Source organism: Lepidochelys kempii, chromosome 8, assembly GCF_965140285.1.
Source record: "Lepidochelys kempii isolate rLepKem1 chromosome 8, rLepKem1.hap1, whole genome shotgun sequence".
NCBI lineage: Eukaryota > Metazoa > Chordata > Testudines > Cheloniidae > Lepidochelys > Lepidochelys kempii.
In genome coordinates this window covers 102,047,715-102,069,695 of record NC_136387.1, presented here as the reverse complement: position 1 = coordinate 102,069,695, position 21,981 = coordinate 102,047,715, and the positions used below count along the sequence as shown (strand labels likewise).

The window sequence follows — 21,981 nt, the reverse complement described above, 5'->3', positions numbered from 1 at the left end:
AAACATGCAAAAATAAAATGCAAAATAGAACAATATAAAACATAAACATCAACTACAATGTAAAAAAAAATAAAAAAAATCAAAACAGAAACATACCATTTCGATTTTATTGAAATGGAAACTTTTAATGGACCCGCAAATGATTTTTCCCCCAAATATTCCATTTCACAGGAGACTTTGAAAATCAGTGTTTCAGTCTGATTCTGAACAAAGATGAATTTTGAATTCACAGATTTTCCCATAAAACAGAATTTTAGGTTCCCAACCAGAACAGGTCATTCATTACTAGTATTTAGTAATCTAGATATTCACTAATTCTTATAGTACCGTAAAAGCACACGGTGCTGTAGAATAATAATCCCTGTCCTTATCGGCGCCATGAAAACGAATGATTTTCCTCACTGACTTTTAAGGAAGCATGATCAAATCCTATGGCACAAGCTAATGCAACAGAGACCAAGCAGAGCTGAGTTTGACCCTTGTCGCAGTAACACCTCCTGGAGTAGGTGGCACTTCAGAAGTTTTAAGAAAAAGGAGGATGGTACATAAGGAACATTAGCTGGGTGCTTGTGCCAACAATGTAGGCAGACAGAAGAGAAGGCACAGAATCAGGAGTGGGTGGTGGAGCCTGAAGGAGCTATCAGGGTAGAAGTGTGGATGAAGTGTAAGAAGCACAAGACAGTGTGGGAGGAGATGAAATTTTAAATGGATGATCCTAACTATGTGTACTTGCAAGGCCAGATTCCCTAGCTGGTGTAAATCAACACTGCTCCACGAAGACAATTTGGACATCACATATGTTTTCGGATCAATGGGCGAGAACAACAACAAAGTCAAAACTCTTGGCATGGATTTTGATTTTGATATTGACTTGAAGGAAACAGATCAAATGTTGAAAGTGTTGTTAATATTCAGCTGTATAATAAATTAGGGGACAATGGATAGAAATTTTTAAAAAGAGTAAATGGGATTGTCGCAGTTCAAGGAAACTGCAATTGTATGCCCCATCTATGGTCCTCCAGGGCACCAACTCTAGGGTCCCAGCTTCTCCGCAGTCACCTCTCTTGGGCAAAAAGAACAGGAGGACTTGTGGCACCTTAGAGACTAACACATTTATTAGAGCACAAGGTTTCAGAGGCACACATCTCTCTGCCTTCTGACGAGAGTATTTTCAGGCTTCACAGCTCCCTGCCTGCACTATGAATTCCCCAGCAAAGGCAGACTGCCTGTGGAGGTCTGCTTTACTTTTCTCCTCAGAGCCGGTAAACAGTGTAATTGCCACAGTTATAAAAAGTTACCACACAGCTCTTTCTAAGCAAGCACATTTATTCTTAAGGTATAAGCACTACAGAGAAAACATATTAAAAACAAACAATAAAAGAACTTACATGTGTGGTTTACCAGAGGTCACCTCCAGCTCCAACAAGATTTCTGGCTGGTGAACAGTCCTTCAAACCTCACCAAGGGTCACAAGCTTATAACAGTTGTTATCTCAGAACGAGCACACTCATGAATCTACGGTCCCCTCCTTTGTTGAGTTTGGATCTTTGAAGAAACCATGAATGGGTAATCAGTCATACCGGGGGGTTCCCCCTCAGGGAGAAGCTTGCATAACCAGAGTAGATGCATTGCACACACCCATCCTAGAGATTTCCTGGGAAAACTGTTGATCTTTAAAAGTTCATTCTTTTCTTGGCCCACTGTTTTAAGAGTTCTTTGAAGCACAAAACCCTTTCCAAAGTTTACATTAGACCTGTCTCCCCCTAGAAGTTCGATACCATCCCATAATAATGCATATACATTTGTATTTTCATACAATGAACTCCTAGGATACTTAATTCAATAAGGTTTGCCCAGGATATTGCAGGAAATTGCTATACCTTTCACAGGGATGACTAGGGTAATTATAGGCCAGTCAGTCTGACATCGATCCCAACCAAGATAATGGAGTGACTGATACAGGACTGGATGAATAAAGAATTAAAGCAAAGTAATATAATTAATACCAATCAACATGGGATTATTTAAAATATATCGAGTTAGTTTGACGGGATCTCTTTTTCTGATGAAATTAAAAGGTTGATTGATAAAGGTAACAGTGTTGATGTAATATACATAGACTTCTGTTAGGCACCTCTGATCTAGACCATACATCATCAAAGGAGCCACACTGATTTGCACCTGCTGAAGGTGCATCCCTGTAGGCCCGTCTACACTGCAAAACAAAACAAACAAACAAACAAAAACACGAAACAGACCACGGCATTGCATTGCAGAATCCGGGTCTACAGGCTGGGGCTCATGCTACTGGGCTAAATATAGCACTGTAGACATTTCTGCTCAGGCTGGAGCTTGGGCTGTGAGACCCAACCCCTTGCCAGGTTTAAGAATCCATGCTGGAATGTCTACACTTCTATTTTAAGCCCTGTAGCATGAACCCCACAAGCCTGAGTCAGTTGACCTGGGCTCTGAGACTTGCTGTTGTGGGGTGCTTTTTTTAAGTGTAGATGTACCCTAAAAGTCTTCATTGTGAGAAGAGACAAAAGAAGGCACATGATTAGGGCTGGCCGTAGATTTTTAATGTGCTTACTATTGTAGGCACCATAGTTTCAAGTGCTGCATTATCCAGCCCATGGCTGAGATTGGTTGCTTTTGCTAAACCCTTACAGTAAGGCACAATTCTTTTATTAAGCTACTAACCACTGCTATCAAATGACATTGTAAATCTGACAAAAACAAAGGCCTTCAAGCCTAGTTCTACCCCCACAGAGGGGTATATGAAGGGAGGTAAATTTTGAAGTGAGACTTTGTGGGTGGAAGATGGAACATTTTAATACTGGAGTGCACTAGGGAAAGAAGTTGTGTGTACTTTGCTTGCTTAAATGTTTGTTCATCTCACTTTCACGGCAATGAATTATTAAATAATAGTTCTTCTATACCAGATAGATCACATACTTTAGATTTTGCACTGTCCGGTGATAGTTATCCATTCTTCTGACATTGGAAATGTTGTCTTGAACTCTACAGGAGAGAGATTTTGGCAAATGCCTGACCTATTGCTTCTGTTCTCTTTTTCCTCCATCATTGTTGCAGTTCACCGGAAGAGGGAAGGATCTGGACAAGGCTTTGGAATGGAGTAAAAAGTACACACGTGCTTTCCCCGTGTGGTTTGGAAAATTTGTAGTGTTTGTGAGCCTCAACGATGCTGATTATGCTAAGGCTGTATGTGCCAGGGGAGGTAAGAGGTGGTGCATTTTGCCTCTGAATGAGAACAACACACTTGTTATCGAAGTCCTCCAAGGTGTGATTCTGCTGTGAGGCCTGCCAGGAATTGAGTAAGCAAGTGTAAGCTCAGCCCTGATGTATGGCTGTAGCCTTCTGCCTTTTCTCCTTGGGGTTATGGGCTAAGTTCCCTTCAAACTGCTCGGCCGCACAGCAGCCTGTCAAGGGCCGCGCAGGCGCTCAGGGCTGTGGCAGAGAGAGACGCCTCTCCCGCAGCCCCAGAGCTGCTGTGGTGGGGAGAGGCGCCTCTCCCCCCAAGCCCAGGTGCTGCTGCAGGGAGAGAGAGCTGAGGGGAGTCCTCTCTCCCGACTGCAGCCCCAGGGCAGCCTTCACCCCAAACCCCTCATCTCTGGCCTCACCCCAGAGCCCACACCCCTGGGTGGAGCCCTCACACCCCACCCCAACCCTCTGCCCCAGCCCTGAATCCCCTCCCGCACCCTGAATCCCTCATCCCTGGCCCCACCCTGGAGCCCACACCAACAGCTGGAGCCCTCACTTCTCACACCCCAACCCTCTGCCCCAGCCCTGTATTCCCTCCCATACCCTGAACCCCTTATTCCTGGCCCCAGCCCTGAGCCTCCTCCCATACACTGAACCCCCTCATTCCTGGTCACAACTGAGAGTCCACACCCTGAGCCAGAGCCCTCACTCCCCACCCACCCACCAACTCTCTGCCCCAGCCCTGAGCCACCTCCCACACTCTGAACCTCTCGGCCCTACCCCCACTACACATCACCTCCATATTGGGGCACATAACAAAATTCATTCCGCACATGCATGGAAAGATTAGAGGGAACATTTGTTATGGGTCTTGAGTTCACCTTTCAGGGCACCTGGTATTTCCACCCAAGGAAACCCCTACTAGTGCAGAGAACATAGGGGGCTTGTCCCTTCAGAAAATATTTCACACACAATATCATAAAGAGGAATATCAGTCAGAGCACACACAAATAAAATAGCTATCACAATTCCCAGGTAATAAAACAGTAACTATTGATTAGGTATGGGGAACTGAGACTAAGGGGCAAAGGAAAAAGGGATCAGGATAACAAAAGACAAAACCAACAATACATAAAATCCACCCCTTCCAACATATACAGCCACTAAAAGCCACCCTTTGGGCCCAGCACCTGCCTAGGTAAATAGTGAGTTAAGAATCATCCTTTGATTGGTGTTGCAGCACTGAAGTTGGTGGCTGGCTTAAAACAAAACAGCAGAATAAATAAATAAGGATGTTCTTATGAAGTATCCACCCCAAGGATGGCCAGATCATCCTTGTTGCTCTCTGGTCCAGATTCCAATGTGCAGATAGTTTGGCTCTTGGTAGCCCGACCATGACTCTCCACATTACTGAGTGTCCCAAAAATCCCATAAAATCCTCCCTTGGATAGGAATGTGGAGGGCTGAAAGGTCCTCCCTGGCTGTGACGTTTCTCTCCCTGCTACAGTCCAAACACAGCCAAAAAACTGAAAGTAAAACCAAACACCCTGTCTCGTGGTGCTGCCTCATTATGGCTGGTTCTGGTTGTGTGGCTAGCCAGTCTGTCTCCTCTGCCACCAATTGCTGCTGCGATTCAGGGGCAAGTCCGGTAGATGCTCAGTATAGCATTTCAGAAGCAACCTCTCCAAAGGAGTTACATGAGGAGAGTTAGGGGAGGTAACAGGTGAGGATGGATGATTTTATGTATGTGTTTATAGAGGGTTGAGCAGTGAGGCAGCAAAAATTGCAAATGACACAGTTATTTAAGTTAGTCAAAACTAAATCAGGCTGTGAGACACTTCACGTGAATCCAACCAAGCTAACTGAATGGGCAACACAATAGCAGATGCAATGCATTGTTGTTAAATGCAAAGTAATGCATATTGGACAGAAAAAAAATTAACTACTCATCCACCTTCCAGGGCTCTAACTTAAGTGTATTACAGAGCAGTCTACACTATGGGCTCCATTTTATTTCCTCTCTCTCCACTGCTGAAGTCCCTTCTTTGGCTGCTTCTGCCTCTGTCGGCTGGAGTCTCTGGCTGGCTTCTCTGCAGTTTTGCAGTAACAATAATAGCAACTTTAGCTTTCCAGGGAGCTCCATCCATTCTGAGTTCTCCAAACACAATGTCTCAGAGAGATCCCTAGCCCAGACAGAAAATGTGAAACTGTCCAATGACCATGGGTCTGTATACAACCACATATTGCTACCTAGCTCTGAAGCAATTCCCTAGGGTATTTCTCTACCATAGAAATACCACAGTAGCTAGGGTGCATCACCTTTAGCATATCCAGAGACAATAAACCGTTCTGAACTGTGATGGGGGAGAAGGTTGCGGGGGACGAGGGTTCACAGTGTTAGTACAAATGGTCCTTTTATTTTAACGATATAGGCTGGCCCTGTACAATGTTCCTATTCAGCTCTAGACCTACAGTATCCTTGGTCATTGCAGTCTTGTGTCTCTTCTTCACGTAGAGACTTTCACATTGTGCTGAGTTATTTATTATATGCCGTCCCCCCATTATTTTAATATCCCAGAGACAAAGCACAGAGGGGGAGCAACATTCCTTTCTATATGTACGGTACAACAGGGGGTTACAGTTCAGGGCTAGTTGCACCTCTGTCTCCTCTTCTGAATGTACCCTCTTCCAGGTGGCTTCAAGCATTCACCTCTAGGGCAGAATCCTGTGATTCTCCCACTCTTAGACCAGGGTACTAGACTGTAGCACCCTGTGTACAAACTGTGCTTATCCCAACAGATCCTACTGGACTTGGTACCTACAGTTCTTCCCTCTGGGATCTAGTGGCCAGCAGGGGATAGAAGATCCAAACCAGCCTTCTTAAACAAAGTATTGTTTAGTTCTAACAGTAGGAACACAGTATGACAAGGGAAAAGGTTTCTAAAACAAAAAAAGGCCTATATGTATGTTCATCTTACCCTCCTTGCCTTGGTAGGCACTCTAGACAGCCTAAGGTCTGGTGGGCAGTTTCTCCCCCTTAACCATCAGCTAAACCCATCTCCCCCTTCCTAGGCTGATTCAACCTGGGGGAATGGAGATAACATATCACCATTACGAGTCCTAGGTGAAGTGAGCTGTAGCTCACGAAAGCTGATGCTCAGATAAATTGGTTAGTCTCTCAGGTGCCACAAGTCCTCCTTTTCTTTTGCGAATACAGACGAACACGGCTGCTACTCTGAAAGGTGTGTGTTAGTGAGCTCGTATCTGGACTACTGTCTGTCTTCCTGGGTGGTTTCTCTGAACAAAGCTCAGGCAAACATATGGAGCCCACAGTATTCTAAGGGCTTGTCTAGATGGTGAGTTAGTGCTTGGCAAACTGGGCTGTAAATCTACAGCGCGTTAGTGTGTTGCACATTAACTAAACTAAAAACAGTTCTTACTGGAGAGCAGGTCAATATGTGCTAGGGAACTTTTAGCACATGGTTGCACCATCCAGATGGACTGTTAGTGCACGGCATGCTAGGAATGCGTCAGCCGACTGCACACTAGCGCGCCACCTAGACAAACCCATAGATTAGAGGCAACTCCACACCCATCACTACAGGTCTGCAGCCAAGCTGTCTCGGGATATGAATGACCAATGTAATCAATCAATGTGGATCGAACCACTAACCCAAAGCTTTTTTTCTCTCCCAATCACGATTTTGCAGATCCCAAGGATAATATTTTCTATCGCTACGTACTCCCATGGATTGGTATGTATAGTCTCGCTTTTAGCCATGAATAATGATACGGAGAAGCTACTCCACCGGCTGAGTCCCTGTGTTTCCGTGATTGCAAAGCAAGGCTCTTTCAGGTTGTTTCAATGCACAAAACCTCCCGGGGCAACTTCATCCCTTATTCTGACTATTCATGTTTATTACAGCAGTGCCTAAGGCAGGGCCAACCGAGTGAGGGGCCCCATTGTGCTGGCACTATTCAGAGTGTGAGATGGGATGGAGCTGTTCAAAGGAGTAGAATTACAACATGTCTCCCCGCTTTTGGGTCTCCCTGCTTTTGGGTCTCCCTGCTTTTGCTCTCCTGCCTTAACGGTTTGTTTAGCAGCTGTCTGAAGTGTTTATGTTGTCTGGGATTTTTAAGACCTGCATTCTTTAATTCATTTCCATTTTAAAAGCTATCCAGTGTATTAAACATTAAAAGTAGCTTGCAGAGGAGCTGATTCACTGCAGCAATTGCCTCTCTAGTGACGGTCACTCTGACCCAGAGGCGATCTGCCTCTTCCTGCCACTCAGCCTGCTAGCCAGGTCATGGTTTGGTCACACCCCTTCTGGGGTGACAGAAAGTCCAACGAATTGAAGTCCGGTGTCCTTACGTCTGGTCCTCAGTCCCAAATCTCAGCCTCAGTGTCCACTCCTTATACCCTTTCCCCAGGGCTTTAAATCAGCCTGATCCCCGTATGTCAGGGGTTCAAGCCACCTTCCCTGTGGCTAGTAGGGAAACCCAGATCCACCATCTACACTGGGCTCCAGGCCAGGAACCCTGGGATAAGCAGCCAAGGTCTGCTCCCTCAGACACCTTGCTGCTGCCTCCCTGGACTCCTTCCTGCCTTTTTCTCAGTCCCTTCTTCGGTTCTTTGTACCAATCAGCTCCTCCCATGGTTTCTCCCCAAGAGGCCCAGTTCCTGCCAGTGCGTCAGGGTCAACCATAGGAGCTTGCTCCAATCACGTGTCTTACCCCCACCCTCCACCCACAGGCTTTGTCCTCACCCTGAAGGAATCTTCTTGCTCCCCTCAGGTCTCTCTGCTCTCTACTAGGAAGAGGGTGACTGCAGTCTTACAATAGGCTAATGGTACCAGGGGAAAGCCTATAATAGGGTAGTGATGGGAAAACCCACCTTGGAGATAAATATTCACATGAAATGAGATTTTGTAAGACATTTACCTTGAAACTAGCAAACAGGATAAACCGTAGTGATTGGTGAGGGTGCGAGGGAGACGCTGAGGTTTGGTTTGGAGACACATTCAGAAGCTGCTTATCTGAACCTCTTTCACTTAGAAGAAAGACAGGCTGGAGATTTTGCAAGAAGAAACGACCTCATTAGAGTCTGGTCCTTTCTTCCAGCTGAGCCAGAAATACCAGGTGCGCAGCATTCCCCAAACTTGAACTGCGTAGCTCCTAATACTGTTGATCGTGGACACAAATTACTTGAGGCTTAGGCATTGGTACAGAAATAATCAGATTGCGTTGACTAATAGGCTGAATTTTTTCATTTGGAACTTTTTTCAATGAGAAAAAGGCCTTTCTTAAATGAAAATTTTTGTGGCTATATATGTTTTCTTGAAATTTTCTGAATTTTTGACAAAGCCCACAAACCAAAAACATTTCGTTTTTCAAAACTGGAAACCTACCCCTTTTTTAATTGTAGGGGTTTTGGTTGTCCCCCACCCTTTTCTTTCAGTTTTTCTCTGCCTCCCCTCCTTTTCACTGGGAAAAAAGAGGGGAAATGGGGAAAAACACTAAATCTCCAAAAACCAAAAAAAATGGTTTTGGAAAAGCAAACATTTTCCTGTTATCAGTTTCCATTTTTTCTTCAAAATAAATCAAAAGATTTTGAATATTTTTTGCAAGGAACGTAGAAAAAACTAAATTATCCCCCCATCTCCTCCCCTCTCCAGCCCCCCACCAAATACCACTTTTCTGAGCAGCTCCCTTCTCTAGTGACGTAAATCATCTGATCTTTGTTGCCTGTGTTTCTCTAGGGAAAGGATTACTGACCTTACAAGGGCGAAAGTGGTTCCAGCATCGTAAACTGCTGACTCCTGGATTTCACTATGGGGTTCTGAAACCTTATGTGTCATTGATCACCAAATCTACTCAAGTGATGCTGGTAGGAACTGCTGTTGCTATTGTCATCACCTGTACTTTGTTCTTTTCCAACTTTTATGCTAAAGGCAAAGCCTTTCTTGCCATTTCTTCGCTGTTTTCTTGGCTTCTCTGCCTGCATGATGTACTATTTGAAGGACATATCGGGCGATTCACTTCTGTCTTGAATGCTACGACATAGTTTACACTTGCGTAACATGTTTCCAGATCAGAATTCTCCACTCACTCACAATGGTGGTAGCATTTTACATCTTCTCTGCACTCACTTTGAACAAACATAAATCACTAGAGAGCTTGTACAGCAAGCCCTACATCATCCTCCCAACACACGCACTTGAAGCCCCAACATGGAGGTGGGGTGACCAGAGAGGGTTTTCCAGAGAGCATCTGTGCTCCAGCAGTCCCCTGCTGCTCGTATAGTTCCTTGGGATATGTTCCAGTTGAAAGCAAGTTAGAGCAGCCCTGAGTCTATAGGTCAAACCAGACCCAGGACCAGGGGAGTGCACTGGCTCCATGCTGCAGACGAATGCGAACCCCGCCTCACAGGCCCCTTCCAATCTACTCTGGGGGGAAATTCCCTCCCAACCCCAACCCTGGCAATCAGTATGACTCTGAATGCATGAGAGAGTCAAACCAGCCAGGCATCTAAAAAGAGGATTCTCTGTACCACCTCAGAGCACTGGTCCACCCTGTCCAATGCCCTGTCCCAAGCGGTGGCCAGTCTCTGACGTTTCAGAGAAAAGTGGGAAAACCCCTCAGTATTCATCTGGCCAATTGTGCACCAGGAAAATTATTCCTTCCTGACCCCAGTAGGTAAATGACTGAAGCCCTGAAGCATCCGATTTGATTATAGTCATTCTCTTAATACAGAGATGCAAGTGTTATGAGCATGTTGAGGGCAATGCAGGCAATCCTGTTCTCCCCATGGCCAGTGAAGAAAGGAGATGAACAGGGGGACCCAGAGATTCACAGATCCTGAAGCCAGAAGGGACTGCTACGAACATCCATTTTACCCCATTGCACACACAGGTTCCAAGTGATGGCAAATCCACCCCCAACACTGATAAGCTGTTCCAGTGTTTAGGAAATCACCTAACTTCAATTTTCAGCTCCCAGGTCTTGTTATGCCTTCCTCAGCAAAGCTGAAGAGCCCCACGCCATCAGATATCTTTCCCACGCATAAGTACCAATTCACAGCGTTAAGTCGCCTCTCAGCCTTCTCTCTGATAAGCTGAGTGGGCTGAGCTCCTTAGGTCTCACATTGGAAAGCTTGTTTTCCAGCTGCCAGGTCATTTTTGTGGCCTTTATTTTGAACTGTTTGACTAACACCTGAGTTTTTTGTTCTCACTCTTCCCTTTCTGTCTGCTTGCCTTTGCCTTAGTTTTCCCGTTTCCCCTTATGAATAACTTTTTCCTGCCTTCTTCCATATAAATCTGCCCTCTGCCCTCCTCCATTTCTTCCTCTTCCCCCTTCCTTTCTCCCCCAATTCACTTCCATTGGGCCCTACATTCTCCTCTTGTCAGGGGACCAGCGGGGGTCCAAGGTGCCGCTTGGCTTCAGGGCAGCAGTGCCTGGGCAGTGGGAATCTAAGAGGGCGCCTTTTCTAGTAGTAGTAAGTAGTGAGAGTCTCAGGAGTCTCCCTCTTTCTGGAGGTAGCCGTGCCTAGTGACAGGAGTCCAGAGGGCTGCCTTCTCTGGCACTGGTAGTGCCTAGCGGCAATAGACCAAGGAGCTGCCCTCTCTGGCAGTGGTATGGCCCAGTGGCAAGTGCAGGGAGAGGAGGGGAACCCGGTCCCACCCTACTACACCATGTTCTGAAGCAGGCCCTTCAAAACCCATTACCCCATTGCAGGGTTCAGGTCTCCATATCCCCAAGCACGTCCCCCGGGGTCGCTTCCTACCCTTCATCCTTACTCTGGTATCTCTTCCGCTGGTTGCAGTGCATCATCCCCTTCAGTGCCTATGGTGAACTGCGCTTCCGTGGTGTAGTCAGGATTCTCAGCCTTGGCGGTCTGTAGTCCTGTTTGCTTCTCAGCAGAAGCCTGCAGTGTATGTCCGCTTTCCTCCTCAGCCAGCCCAGACTGGGCTGAGCTGCTTCCTTTTATATGCTCCCTCCACTGGAAGTGTGCCCAGCAAGGGCGAGGGGGAGTGGCCTCTTGGGCCCAAAGCAGTTTGTTAATCCCTGTGTCACCAGTGCGGGGTTGCTACACCCAATCACACCTCCTCTGCTAAATTCCCCCCCTGCCTCACCCTCCGGAGTAATCAGGAGAGGGGAAAGGAGTTCACAGGGCCATTTTGTATCCTGGTACTATTAACCCCCACTATTCAAAAATCGTAATCAGGTCAGTCAAAATCATAAGATTGGATTCACACTCATGAGATTAAAACAATAATAAATAATAGTAATAAACGCTGTGAATCTTTGAATGAATCCAAGGCCAGAAGTCACCTTTAGATCATTTAATCTGATCTCCTGTAGAAAATAGGCCATAGAATTTCATCCCATTCCTCTGGTATTGAGCCCCGTAACTTCTGTTTGGCGAAAGCATCTCTTCCAGAAAGACACTCAGTCTGGATCTGAAGACATCAAGAGATGGAGAAGACACCATTTCCCTTGGTAGTTTGTTCCCAGAGTTAATCACTATCACAGTTAAAAATGTGTGCCTTAGTTCTGATCTGAATTTGTTTGGCTTTAGCTTCCAGCCATTGATAAACTGGGTTCTTTTTATTTGCCCTCTGGTCTCTGAACTCTTTTGAGTGCGCTTGGGCCACATTTTCAAGCCTTTCTCTGTAATCATGAGAACTATGAAAATGAAAAGCTGCAATTTTCATGCACTCACATGACTCCAGGAGCTGGCGCTTTAAGAGAAACACCAAATATCATGATACGCATAATAAAATCATGAGTGCTGGCAATACTAGTTCTCTTGATCCTTTAACTGGGAAGTGGAGGGAAAGGTGGTGGTGGTTCAGGAACTCTCTTCTGTCTTCCTCTTGGAGCTGGTAGGTGGTAAGGTTAAGAACGTAAGAAGAATATCAAGTGATCCATCCTGTGTCACCCATTCCCAGCTTCTGGCAAACAGAGGCTAGGGACACCATCCCTGTCCATCCTGGTTAACAGCCACTGGTGGACCGAGCCTCCAGGAATTTATCTAGCTCTTTTTTGAATCCTGTTATAATCTTGGCCTTCACACCATCCCCTGGAAACAAGTTCCACAGGTTGACTGTGCAGTTTGCTTGTTTTAAACTGCCCCCTCTTAATTTCATTTGGTGACCCCTAGTTCTTGTGTTATGAGAAGGAGTAAATAACACTTCCTTATTTACTTTCTCCACACCAGTCATGATTTTATAGACCTCCATCGTATCCCATCTTAGTTGTTTCTTTTCCAAGCTGAAAAGTCCCAGTCTGATTAATCTCTCCTCATATGGCAGCCATTCCATACCCCTAATCATTTTTGTTGCCCTTTTCTGAACCTTTTCCAATTCCAGTATATCTTTTTTGAGATGGGGCGACCACATCTGCATGCAGTATTCAAGATGTGGGCACACCATGGATTTATACAGAGGCAATATGATATTTTCTGTCTTATTATCTATCCTTTTGCTAATGATTCCCAACATTCTGTTTGCTTTTTTGACTGCCACTGCACATTGAATGAATGTTTTCAGAGAACTTTAAAATCCAATCTTTAAAAAAGGGAAGAAGGAGGATCCTGGGAACTACAGGCCAGTCAGCCTCACCTCAGTCCCCGGAAAAATCATGGAGCAGGTCCTCAAAGAATCAATCCTGAAGCACTTACATGAGACGAAAGTGATCAGGAACAGTCAGCATGGATTCACCAAGGGAAGGTCATGCCTGACTAATCTAATCGCCTTCTATGATGAGATTACTGGTTCTGTGGATGAAGGGAAAGCAGTGGATGTATTGTTTCTTGACTTTAGCAAAGCTTTTGACACGGTCTCCCACAGTATTCTTGTCAGCAAGTTAAAGAAGTATGGGCTGGATGAATGCACTATAAGGGGGGTAGAAAGTTGGCTAGATTGTCAGGCTCAACGGGTAGTGATCAATGGCTCCATGTCTAGTTGGCAGCCGGTGTCAAGTGGAGTGCCCCAGAGGTCGGTCCTGGGGCCGGTTTTGTTTAATATCTTCATAAATGATCTGGAGGATGGTGTGGATTGCACTCTCAGCAAATTTGCGGATGATACTAAACTGGGAGGAGTGGTAGATACGCTGGAGGGCAGGAATAGGATACAGAGGGACCTAGACAAATTGGAGGATTGGGCCAAAAGAAATCTGATGAGGTTCAATAAGGATAAGTGCAGGGTCCTGCACTTAGGACGGAAGAACCCAATGCACAGCTACAGACTAGGGACTGAATGGCTAGGCAGCAGTTCTGCGGAAAAGGACCTAGGGGTGACAGTGGACAAGAAGCTGGATATGAGTCAGCAGTGTGCCCTTGTTGCCAAGAAGGCCAATGGCATTTTGGGATGTATAAGTAGGGGCATAGCCAGCAGATCGAGGGAGGTGATCGTCCCCCTCTATTCGACATTGGTGAGGCCTCATCTGGAGTACTGTGTCCAGTTTTGGGCCCCACACTACAAGAAGGATGTGGAGAAATTGGAGAGAGTCCAGCGAAGGGCAACAAAAATGATTAGGGGTCTGGAACACATGACTTATGAGGAGAGGCTGAGGGAACTGGGATTGTTTAGTCTGCAGAAGAAAAGAATGAGGGGGGATTTGATAGCTGCTTTCAACTACCTGAGAGGTGGTTCCAGAGAGGATGGTTCTAGACTATTCTCAGTGGTAGAAGAGGACAGGACAAGGAGTAATGGTCTCAAGTTGCAGTGGGGGAGGTTTAGGTTGGATATTAGGAAAAACTTTTTCACTAGGAGGGTGGTGAAACACTGGAATGCGTTACTTAGGGAGGTGGTAGAATCTCCTTCCTTAGAAGTTTTTAAGGTCAGGCTTGACAAAAGCCCTGGCTGGGATGATTTAATTGGGGATTGGTCCTGCTTTGAGCAGGGGGTTGGACTAGATGACCTCCTGAGGTCCCTTCCAACCCTGATATTCTATGATTCTATGAACTACCCACAGTGACTCCAAGATCTCTTTCTTGAGTGATAACAGCTAATTTAGACGCCTCATTTTGTATGTATAGTTGGGATTATGTTTTCCCATGTGTCTGATTTTATATTTATCAACATTGAATTTCATCTATCATTTTGTTGCCCAGTCACCCAGTTTTGTGAGATCCCTTTGTAATTCTTCACAGTCTGCTTTGGACTTAACCATCTTGAATACTTTTGTATCATCTGCAAATGTTGCCACCTCACCATTTACCTCTTTTTCCAGATCATTTTTGAATATGTTGAATAGGAATGGTCCCAGTACAGACCCCTGGGGGAAGCCACTATTTACCTCTGTCCGTTCTGAAAACTGACCATTTATTCCTACCCTTTGCTTCCCGTCTTTTAACCAGGTTCTGATCCAGGAGAGGACCTTCCTTCTTATCCCATGACAGCTTACTTTGCTTAAGAGCCTTTGATGAGGGACCTTGTCAAAGGCTTTCTGAAAATCTAAGTACATTAGATCTCCTCGATCACTCTTGTCCACATGCTTGTTGACCCCCCTCAAAGAATTCTAGTAGATTGGTGAGGCATGATTTCCCTTTACAAAAACCATGTTGACTTTTCTCCAACAAATTATGTTAATCTTTGTGTCTGACAATTTTGTTCTTTACTATAGTTTCAACCAGTTTGCCCGGTATTGAAGTCAGGCTTACCGGCCTGTAATTGCCTGGATCACCTCTGCAGCCCTTTCTAAAAATTGGCATCATATTAGCTATCCTCCAGTCATTTGGTACAGAAGCTGATTTAAATGATAGGTGACATGTCACAGTTAGTAGTTCTGCAATTTCACATTTGAGTTCCTTCAGAACTCTTGGGTGAACACCATCTGGTCTTGGTGACTTATTACTGTTTAGTTTATCAATTTGCTCCTCTAATGACACCTCAATCTGGGACGGTTCCTCAGATTTGTTACCTAAAGAGATTGGCTCAGGTTTGGGACTCTCCCTCACATCCTCAGCCGAGAAGACCGATGCAAACATTTCATTTAGTTTCTCCGCAATGGCTTTACTGTCCTTGAGTGCTCCATGGTTTCCATGTAAAGTGCTGCATGGAGGAAACCATTTGCAGCACACTACAACTTTTATTCATTCTACAAAACTCAGGAACTCTGCTACATATTCTTGAGCAGCATCTATTGGCACTTCATCTATTTACTTGCTACTTACATTTCTACAGACATCTCTCTTTTATAGAGCACTCCTGTAACAGTAAGGGGGAGAACTCATGGAGAAGAGGCTGTAGAGGGTGCCTTTCCTCCCATCGGGAGTTACTACTGCTGCATCTAGTGTCCAGAAGGCTGGGAGCGCAACAAACTCCCCTGCCAGGCATTCTGCTACTCCCACTTCAGATTCCCCTGACTGGTGAGTCCTTACCTCATCAGTTAAGGACAAGGGGGAGCACTGGTGAGCAGTCTCCCCATGCTGAGGAGAGAAGAAGGGGATCTCTTTTGCTGCTTTCACCAGAAAAATGAGAGACAAAGCTGGAAGTGTAGGCTGGGAGAAGCTGTGAAAGAACTTGAAATCTAAATACGCTGTCGTAGTATAATCAAGACATTTGACTTACATTGGAGACAGGGGATAGAGAGAAATAATTCTGGCCTCTCCACTATATATCAGGTACAAATACAGATCTCATTTATATTTTGACTTTAAACCCTTCCACTCCCTGCTCCTCCAAAACTAGCTTTGCTAATATTTGATTAACAGAACACTGTGTAGTCCTCCCTTTCCCATATTTCACAAGTAGATTTTAAATTTTAACCACCCAGAAGGTAAATGCAAACGTGACTGATCCCCTTGGGCCAACAGGGGGGGTTGAACTGGGAACCTTCAGAGTCAAAAGCATGTACTGTAAACAGTCAAGATAAAGGATTAACCCACAAAGTTAGAAGATGTAGCACAGTCATTGTACCAATCAGCCACCTGAGGGGGTCAACAACCTACTCTCCCGTGGTGTTAGGTATATCGACTGCTCTGTGTAAGCTTGAAAACTCATCTCTCTCACTGTGGAAGTTGGTCCAATGAAAGTTATTACCTCATCCACCTTGTTGCTTTAGCATCTAGCAAGGCATTTCTGTCCCATCTCATTTCCCGTCTCCTTCCTGCATTAGGATAAATGGGAACATCTGATCACTCAGGAGAAGTCGGTGGAGCTCTTTGGACATGTCAGCTTGATGACTCTAGACAGCATCTTGAAATGTGCCTTTAGTCACGAGAGCAACTGCCAGATCGACAAGTCAGTACACGGGGAAGACCTGGGCAAAAATTTTTGGATAAATAATTTGTTTGCCAAAGACAGCAGTTTTGGTCGACTCAAAACTATTTGCGAATATGACACAAATAGTCACAAAACTGCTGGAGGGGGTGGTGTGGTGCTGTTGCGATAACCCTCCTCCCACACCCTTTATAACCTTTAGCCCAGCAGTTCAGATATTCTGAGACTCTGGTTTGAATCCGCCTCTAGAAAATTGACTTTTTTGATTCACTGGAAAGTTTTGGATTCAGTTCAACCGAAACTGAATATTTTATTTTATTTTTTAGAACTGCCTTCAAACCAAAAAGTCAGTTCTTCTCCCAGCTCTAACTGGGAGCTTTATGCAATGTTATCCGGATAGACCGCTGCCACGAACTCACTGTTTAGGGATAGGATATTGCAACTTAAGGATTCATGGTGACTATGTTACATCTCTACCACAGGCAGAAAAGTTATATACTTTGCTAAATGCCATTTAAATCCTTCTACATACTTTTCTTTCAGGGAGAATTCCTACATCAAATCTGTCTGTGAAATCACCTTTCAGATAAATTACAGGATCTGGTACCTCCCATATCAGATTGATTTCATCTATTGGCTCAGTCGTGATGGACGTCGATTCCAGAAGGCCTGTGACATGGTGCATCTCCAAACAGGTATTTCTCAATGTTCTTGTCACTGTCTTTCTCTGAAACTTGCGGAGAAGGGCAAAAAGCTCTTTAGAGAAAATCTAACTCCCGCTGAAACCAATGAGAAGCGATCAGTTGACTTCAACAGGCGCCAGATTGGTGCTTTGGTCTCCATGACTCTCAGTATAGCAACAAAGTCTTCTGTTGATCTATAGACATTGTATAGATGTGCAAGCTTCCCACATATTGCACTGCCAAGGTGCCTCACTCCTCTTCTGGGGAGTCCACCTTTAGAGGTGTGAGGGAGGTGCACTCTTCATGGACCCTTGGCTTCTTTGATAAGTCTGCCATCAAAGGTGTTATGTGAGTTGGACACCTGATTGCACCTTCCAGTCATTACCTATCGGGGCTGGATTTGAGCTGACCTTCCCCTAAATTTGAATTATGCAAACTCAAATTTAGTGAGAAATAACTGTGGAGCCAACTGGGTAATGGAATGAGAGCGATCCCATTCCCTCCCACATAGATATAAGAAAGCACCGAGTAGAGTCCTTCTAACAGGCCTCTGCTTCTGCCCTGCATCCTATGGCACCCATACAGAGTGAATCCTATCATCATCAACATGGAGGATGATGGGGCCAGAAAACCTCACATGTTGAGATGGCCCTTCACTCTGTTGGTAGAATTAGCAAAGCAATCCAGAGTCTTGAAATATATATTTTTATTGTCCTTTTTCTGAAACAGATAAAGTGATAAAGGAGAGGAAGAAATCCCTCAAGGATGAGCGAGAACTTGAAAAGATCCAGAAGAAGAGACACCTGGACTTCCTGGATATTCTTCTGTGTGCCAAGGTAGGTACAGAAGAACCTTGGTTATTTCTCATATCTTGTGAATAAGTGTGTGTAAGTCTGTTAGACAAAAAAATTCTCACATTGATTTTTCCACTTTGTAGCAACCTAGCTGGGTTGGGCTAAAAGTGAATCTTCTCCAGCATCAGTTAATTTCTGGAGCAAGTTCTTTAAGGACTCCACATCCTTCAACTTCCTTTGTTTATAGGTATTGTGACAAAGTTCCTCCTCTGCCTTGTCCTGCGCTTATTCTCACCTCAGAGGTTCACGGCAGCCCTCAGTTTGGCCACTTTCATGGCTCAAATCTGCCGTTCACTCAGTTAGCCTCATCACTGGCCAGCATGGGGAAAGGAAGAAGAACAATCCCCACAGTCTTTGCTGATCCACCGAGTGGATCGGGGAACAGGACAGAGACCTTCCCTTCTGGTGGAATCCACAGTCCAGTTCAACTCCTCCGGTATCAAGTAGGGAGTTGGGGGGATGGAGGGATGGGGGGAACCCGGGCCCACCCTCTACTTCGGGTTCCAGCCCAGGGCCCTGTGGAATGCAGCTATCTACACTGACTCCTGTAACAGCTGTGTGACAGCTACAACTCCCTGGGCTACTTCCCCATGGCCTCCTCCCAACACCTTCTTTATTCTCACCACAGGACCTTCCTCCTGATGTCTGATAATGCTTGTACTTCTCAGTCTTCCAGTAGTACGCCTTCTCACTCTCAGCTTCTTGCACCTCTTGCTCCCAGCTCCTCGCATGCACCACAAACTGAAGTGAGCTCCTTTTTAAACCCAGGTGCCCTGATTAGCCTGCCTTAATTGATTCTAGCAGCTTCTTGATTGGCTGCAGGTGTTCTAATCAGCCTGTCTGCCTTAATTGTTTCCAGAAAGTTCCTGATTGTTCTGGAACCTTTCCTGTTACCTTACCCAGGGAAAAGGGACCTACTTAACCTGGGGCTAATATATCTGCCTTCTATCACTCTCCTGTAGCCATCTGGCCCGACTCTGTCACAGTATCTACAGCTTCAAATTCACATATTTTAGCATAGTCCAAGAATTCCCTATTCTTCAATGGTGGTCCCTTGTCCTATTCCTGATGATAAACTGCATGATGCTTGTATCACATTGTCATATACTTTCTGCTTTTGCCAGATCATCCAGTTGTATGTCATCAACAAGAACATGCATAATTGACACCTTTCCTTGATTACCAGGTGATATCTGGGCATGAATTATTTCAAAAGTGACTCTGCTCCAACTTCTTTCTTGTATATGGCATTTTGGGGTGTATAAGTAGGGGCATTGCCAGCAGATCGAGGGACGTGATCGTTCCCCTCTATCTGACATTGGTGAGGCCTCATCTGGAGTACTGTGTCCAGTTTTGGGCCCCACACTACAAGAAGGATGTGGAGAAATTGGAGAGAGTCCAGTGAAGGGCAACAAAAATGATAAGGGGACTGGAACACATGACTTATGAGGAGAGGCTGAGGGAACTGGGATTGTTTAGTCTACGGAAGAGAAGAATGAGGGGGGATTTGATAGCTGCTTTTAACTACCTGAAAGGTGGATCCAAAGAGGATGGATCTAGACTATTCTCAGTGATAGCAGATGACAGGACAAGGAGTAATGGTCTCAAGTTGCAGTGGGGAAGGTTTAGGTTGGATATTAGGAAAAGCTTTTTCACTAGGAGGGTGGTGAAACACTGGAATGCGTTACCTAGGGAGGTGGTGGAATCCCCTTCCTTAGAAGTTTTTAAGGTCAGGCTTGACAAAGCCCTGGCTGGGATGATTTAGTTGGGATTGGTCCTGCTCTGGGCAAGGGGTTGGACTAGATGGCCTCCAGAGGTCCCTTCCAACTCTGTTATTCTATGATTCTATTCTATGAAATATGCCCTCTTGCTCAAGGTTGCCTTGGACAGTGCAACCTCATTAGTAAGTTTGCCACTTCTTCATAGGAAAGTAGACATGCACTGGCCTTTGGAATCTGAGCAGAGATTCCCCCAAGCACTTCAACCCAAACTGTTTTAGATAAAATATAATAAAACAGGTTTATTAACTACAGAAAGATCGATTTAAAGTGATTAGAAGTAGCAGGCACAGAGATCAAAGTTGTTTGCTAAAATCCAGATTGATCTATTCCTGCCAACTTTCATTGCCACAGAATAGCCATTTGACAGGCCAGTCAGCGTTGATGACACCCGACTAGAGGCGTTAGCTTATTCTTGTCTTTGAGAACCAGTTTACCCACTCCCCAGAGGTGCCTGGTAAACGCACTGTAGTCATAATTTCAGTTTGTGTTCATAACTCTTAATCCGCATTTTGTACATACATTAAACAAGAAGATTGATCAGTGTGTTAGTTTTTAAATAATACCTCACAAGGCATACTTTGCACAAAGATTATTTCAATAACGTGGAGAGTGTGAATACAGTGGTGCTTCTGGTAACACGGATCTCACTGCACTTTAGAGCAGTCATTGAGACCTATGTCTCGATAGTGATGTAGCTCCCAATCCTTCCTTAGAAGCATCTTCAGCTTTTTCAGTGGGTAAAAGAATTACATCCACAGTGCTGATATCAACGTTACAAATCCTTGATCTCTCATGCTTTGGCGTCCATGCTCATTTTGTATCTTACTGAAGAAATTCTCTCAGGTGAATAGCTCAAGCTGCAAGTTGTGTATGAACCCACATTGCTTCCCTTCACAAAAAGAGGAGACCAGGATGCACTGTGGGAGTTGTCTTTCTGACGATTTGTCAAGGGGTCAGCGGGGTACAAGGTGTCACTTTGCTTAAAGGGCAGTAGAGGTCACTGGTGGGATCCTAAGAGGTGCTTCCTCTGGTGGGAATAAGTAGTGAGAGTCCAATGAGTCGCTCTCTCTAGCAATGGCTTTGTCTAGGGGCAAGCGTCCACAAAGCTGCTTTAGCTAGGGGCAGTACCGCCCGGTGGCTAGAGTACGAGTAGCTTCTTTACTAGTGACAATGCCACCCAATGGTGAGAGTCCAAGTCGGCCTCTTTTCCTAGTACACAATGGCTAGAGTCCCAGTGCTCAGCTTCAGTGGTTTGCAGTCCTGGCAGCTTCTTGGCAGGAGCCTGCTGCACACATCTGCTCTCCTCCTTAGCCAGCCCTGACTGAGCTGAGCCGTTCCCTTTTATATGCTCCCTCCATGAAAGCATGCCCAGCAAGGGTGAAGGGATGTGGCTTGTTTGGCCCAAAGCAGTTTGTTAACCCTTGCATCACCAGTCTTGTGTTGATACACCCCATCACAGGATCCTGGCCCACAGAGGAGAATGGGGACAAGAGGAGCCAATTACAACTCCCATGAGGCACGCAATGCCTATTCTCAGCCAAAATCTTTTAGTTTAGAGTTTGATGAAAACTCCTAATTTCCCATAATTTTTCTGGATGAAAACAAATAGACAATTTCCAACAGAAAAAGAAAAAAAAAAAAAACCAGACCAGCTCTACTGGCCACCCCAGTCTGTGCACTAGTCTCGGAGTGAACCACATTGCATGCCCAATGGGGGAGAGACCTGAGATAACAGAGAGACTTCTGGAGCTCAGGGGTCGAAAGGAAGAGAGAAGAGACCATTTTTAACCCCACTGTTACTCTGCATTTGGCATCGCCATTGGTGGGGGGAGTGGTATGTCTGCTTAATGTTTGCCAAGGGCAGCATTAGGTGCCATGTGGTACAGCAGAAGCAAAGTATATCTGGGCTAATACATTCCCTTGACCAATATCCCTGTCTAATTAGGATGAAAAGGGAGCAGGATTATCTGACGAAGACATACGTGCTGAGGTGGACACTTTCATGTTTGGGGGTCATGATACCACAGCCAGTGGGATCTCTTGGACCTTATACTGCCTGGCCATGTACCCAGAGCACCAGCAGAAATGCAGAGAAGAGATACGGGAGCTTCTGGGAGACCGGGAGACCATTCAGTGGTGAGCGTTCACATCTTATTCCATGATATTTCCTCTCAAGATTATGTCTGGTGAACTAAGATATTCTTGAGTGTTGGAA

General features: G+C 45.3%; 1 protein-coding gene across 7 annotated transcripts in view; it reads left to right on the top strand.

Annotated features, from left to right (window-relative positions):
* The window catches only part of LOC140916319 (cytochrome P450 4B1), a 59,406-nt gene that overhangs the window by 7,573 nt on the left and 29,852 nt on the right, over positions 1-21,981 (top strand). For all 7 annotated transcript variants that reach the window (XR_012160497.2, XR_012160498.2, XM_073357807.2 and 4 more), the window contains exons 2-8: positions 3,094-3,238; positions 6,933-6,977; positions 8,982-9,109; positions 16,345-16,469; positions 16,992-17,143; positions 17,861-17,967; positions 21,712-21,902. Coding sequence is in view for 5 of the 7 variants with exons in the window: in XM_073357807.2 (XP_073213908.1) it covers positions 3,094-3,238; positions 6,933-6,977; positions 8,982-9,109; positions 16,345-16,469; positions 16,992-17,143; positions 17,861-17,967; positions 21,712-21,902 (893 nt within the window). In the remaining 2 variants the exon portion in view is untranslated. The remainder of the gene's footprint in view (positions 1-3,093; positions 3,239-6,932; positions 6,978-8,981; positions 9,110-16,344; positions 16,470-16,991; positions 17,144-17,860; positions 17,968-21,711; positions 21,903-21,981) is intronic.